Here is a 4,097-nt window from a genome sequence, read left to right on the forward strand (position 1 = left end):
GATCTCCCCCCCCCGCCCCGGTCACTTACCTTAAACTCCTGTGTTGGAAGCGTGAGGCGTTTGTCTCGGGTGCCGGCGCTTCACTGCTGATCGCCGGCGTCTGACGTCATATGCCGGCGCCCAGCGTAAAGCGCCGGCACCCGAGACAAACGCTTCCAACACAGGAGTTTAAGGTAAGTGACCGGGGCGGGGGGGGACACCGGACTCATTGGTGAGTCACCAGGACACTCTTTGCGGGCCGGTCCGAGCTATTCAGCGGGCCGGATGTGGCCCGCGGGCCGTGCTTTGCCCAGGTCTGAGCTAGAAGGTAAGGAAGAGAGCAGACCAAATCACTCTGACAGCGGGGGTGTACAGAATTAGATACAACCTTTTTTGCTGCACTTCCCTAACTACCAGATGTTTTTTTCCCCAACTCTTTATGTCTAGTTATCCTACTCTAAACAGCCTGTGGTAACAATATATATATCTTTTGTTTTTGTCAGGAAAATGATTCCGGTAACCGAATTCCGTCAGTTTTCTGAGCAACAGCCAGCCTTCCGAGTGCTAAAACCATGGTGGGATGTGTTCACAGATTATCTAGCTATGGTCATGCTTATGGTAGGAGTGTTTGGCTGCACTTTGCAGGTGCGTTACTTGTTACTGCAATATGTTTATAAAATATTTGTATTTTTGTACTCAACCAAAATTCTTATTATATTGTTTTAAGCCTCTCCTTTGCATGATTTAGCAAATGTAATGTCACCTACATTATGGAGTCCGTTCACAAAATGTTCTGTAGGCAGTCAGGTCAGATATGTGAGGCTAACTCAGCTGAGTTGACCTTAAATTGAACACTCAAGTCAGCGATACTTTAAACTCTCAATCCCCAAAAGATCATTAAAAAGCATAAAAAGATTTTGTTTGTATTGTCGCTGTGAATTTTTGTCTGTCCTGGATAATGCAGCTTTATGTCCAAACCCACCAAATACTGTCATAAATATGATTCAAGAAAAATGCTAATTTCTATAGTATAGCATATCCTACTTGGGTGTACGTACACAAGTACATTTGCATCCGATTTTTCAGTCATTAATTGTTATTATTGTTTACAAAAATCAACCAGAGCTGTCTAGCAGAACCTTGAATAAGAAGTGGTTAACTATAGCATTCTTAAAGCTGTATGTCTTTTGTTGTTATTGACACACAGCCCTGCATCATTATGCTGATCATCATGTTATGTTTGACGAGAACGCTTTATTTTTTATCTTGTTTCAACTCAAAGTTCTAACATTTCTTATCTGTTTCTTTTTACATATTTATGAACTTCACTGAAAGGTTTCTGTTTTGCTTTTTTTATATCCAGGTGATGCAAGATAAGATAATATGTCTGCCTAAAAGAATACAAACCTCTGACAACTCTTCTGTCTATAATGCATCATCTTTTGTGGCCACTACCTTACCACTTCCTGCACCCAACCCGACAGCTTCGACTGGAACTGTGGAAATGAAGGGTCTGAAGACAAACCTAGACATCCAGCAATATAGTTACATCAACCAAATGTGCTACGAGCGTGCTCTGCATTGGTATGCAAAGTATTTTCCCTATCTGGTCCTTATTCATACTTTGGTTTTCATGTTGTGTAGCAACTTTTGGTTTAAGTTTCCTGGTTCAAGCTCAAAAATTGAACACTTTATTTCAATCCTGGGAAAATGTTTTGATTCACCTTGGACAACCAGAGCCTTATCTGAAGTGTCTGGTGAGGAGCCAGAAGAAAAGGACAATGTGAAGAACAATATGACCAAATCCATCACAAGTCCACCTGCAGCAGATAGTCCACTGGTGAAGACTCAGTCCCTGAGATCAATCCCGGAGAAATTTGTTGTTGATAAAACTACAGCAGGGGCCCTGGATAAGAAAGAAGGCGAGCAGGCAAAGGCATTATTTGAAAAGGTAAAAAAGTTCAGACTCCACGTGGAAGAAGGAGATTTACTTTATACCATGTATGTCCGCCAAACCTTCCTAAAAGTAGTGAAGGTCATAATAATTCTTGGTTACAATAGTGTGCTTGTGTCAGAAGTAAGGTACACTGTGCAGTGTAATGTTGATATACAAGACATGACTGGATATAAGAACTTTTCTTGTAACCATACAATGGCACATCTGTTCTCTAAGCTGTCCTTTTGTTACTTATGCTTTGTTGGTGTCTACGGCCTAACGTGCATCTATACAATTTACTGGCTATTCTATCGATCCTTAAAGGAATACTCATTTGAGTATGTTCGTCAAGAGACTGGCATAGATGATATACCTGATGTCAGAAATGATTTTGCCTTTATGTTCCACATGATTGACCAGTATGATCCTTTGTACTCCAAGAGATTTGCTGTTTTTCTCTCAGAAGTTAGTGAAAATAAATTAAAGCAACTCAACTTAAACAATGAGTGGACAGCTGATAAGCTAAGACAGAGGTCACAAACAAATGCTAACAACAGATTGGAAATTCAGTTATTTATGCTCTCTGGCATTCCAGATACCATCTTTGAAGTCACTGAATTACAGGCTCTTAAACTGGAAATTATTAATAACGTCACTATACCAGCCACCATTGCTCAGCTTGATCACCTTGAAGAGTTGTCTCTGTATCAGTGCTCCTTAAAAATTCACGTTGCAGCCTTGACATTCCTAAAGGACAACTTAAAGGTATTGAGAGTAAAGTTTGATGACATTCGAGAAATTCCACCATGGATGTATAGTTTGAGGAACTTGGAGGAACTTTCATTAATTGGCTCATTATGCCCAGATGTAGCCAAAAACATTACACTCGAGTCTTTTCGTGAGCTGAAATCTCTTAAAATCTTATTTATAAAGAGTAATTTAGTGAAAATCCCTCAAAGTACTGTTGATGTTTCTAGTCATCTTGTAAAGCTATGTATCCATAATGATGGCACCAAGTTGGTGATGCTGAATAATTTGAAGAAAATGGTCAACTTAACAGAGTTGGAGCTTATTCATTGTGATTTAGAGCGTATTCCCCATTCAATTTTTAGTCTCTTAACACTCCAAGACCTTGATCTGAAAGAAAATAACATCAAATCCATTGAAGAAATAGTTAGTTTCCAGCACCTGCGAAAACTTACTGCCTTAAAGCTTTGGTATAACAGCATTTCATATATTCCAGAACATATAAAAAAACTAACCAGCCTGGAACGTCTTTACTTTAGCCACAATAAAATAGAGATCCTTCCTTCTCACTTATTCTTATGCCACAAACTCAGGTTCTTAGACTTATCTTACAACGATATTAGATTCATTCCACCTGAAATAGGGGTACTCCAAAGCTTACAGTTTTTCTCAATTGCATGCAACAAAGTAGAAAGTGTACCTGATGAACTCTACTTCTGCAAGAAGTTAAAGACTTTGAAACTTGGGAAAAATAACCTGTGCTCTCTCTCACCAAAAATTGGTAACTTGGTGTTCCTCTCCCATTTGGACCTTAAAGGCAATCACTTTGAAATTCTGCCACCGGAACTTGGTGAATGCAAGGCTTTGAAGAAGAACGGACTTTGTGTAGAGGATGCCTTGTTTGATACGCTGCCTTCTGAAATTAGAGAACAAATGAAATCTGAGTAAGATCCCCATGATTTCTACATGTTGGGCATTATTTACTATTATTCTCATGCTACTTTGTGGCCATGGTTTCAGTACTTTACAATGTAAATTATCAACGACCAGACAACACTGAGGCATTTGTAAAATTTGTTAAAGGACAATATGTAATTTTAGGACCTTGGTAGACTTATTTGTCATTTCAAATACTCAGGTACTGTATATGTATTACTGAGGGAAGCACATTCTTAGGGAATATATATATATATATATATATATATATATAGCTTTTCTTCAACAGACCAAACACAAAATAAACTTTAATAAATGATATATATTACATGTTACTCAGGTAGTAACTCCTACAAAATGATAACCATAGTTCTTGAAAATTTGTTAATGAAACCAAATGTAAAGGTTTGTGCTAATAAAATTACATTTTATTTAAGGTATGACCAACCTATGACCCATCATCTGATGTTAGGTTACAATCCCATCATACTTGTACAGG

General features: G+C 38.5%; 1 protein-coding gene across 1 annotated transcript; it reads left to right on the forward strand.

Moving 5' to 3' along the window:
• The first annotated feature begins 477 nt into the window (after positions 1–477).
• Positions 478–3,610, forward strand: LOC149283360 (volume-regulated anion channel subunit LRRC8C-like). The gene is made up of 2 exons (XM_089497681.1): positions 478–624; positions 1,343–3,610. Exons 1-2 carry the CDS (start codon positions 487–489, stop codon positions 3,608–3,610), a joined length of 2,406 nt encoding a protein of 801 aa, XP_089353807.1. The 5' UTR covers positions 478–486.
• The last annotated feature ends 487 nt before the right edge of the window (positions 3,611–4,097 follow it).

The sequence above is a fragment of the Sceloporus occidentalis genome, unplaced genomic scaffold, assembly GCF_023333645.1.
Source record: "Sceloporus occidentalis isolate IW3139 unplaced genomic scaffold, rSceOcc1.0.p SCAF_106, whole genome shotgun sequence".
NCBI lineage: Eukaryota > Metazoa > Chordata > Lepidosauria > Squamata > Phrynosomatidae > Sceloporus > Sceloporus occidentalis.

Bases quoted from the DNA above. Each gene is read 5' to 3' on its own strand.
- LOC149283360 (XM_089497681.1), top strand. From the start codon at position 487: ATGATTCCGGTAACCGAATTCCGTCAGTTTTCTGAGCAACAGCCAGCC. The intron at 625-1,342 runs GTGCGTTACTTG...TTTTATATCCAG, and splicing joins TGTTTGGCTGCACTTTGCAG to GTGATGCAAGATAAGATAAT.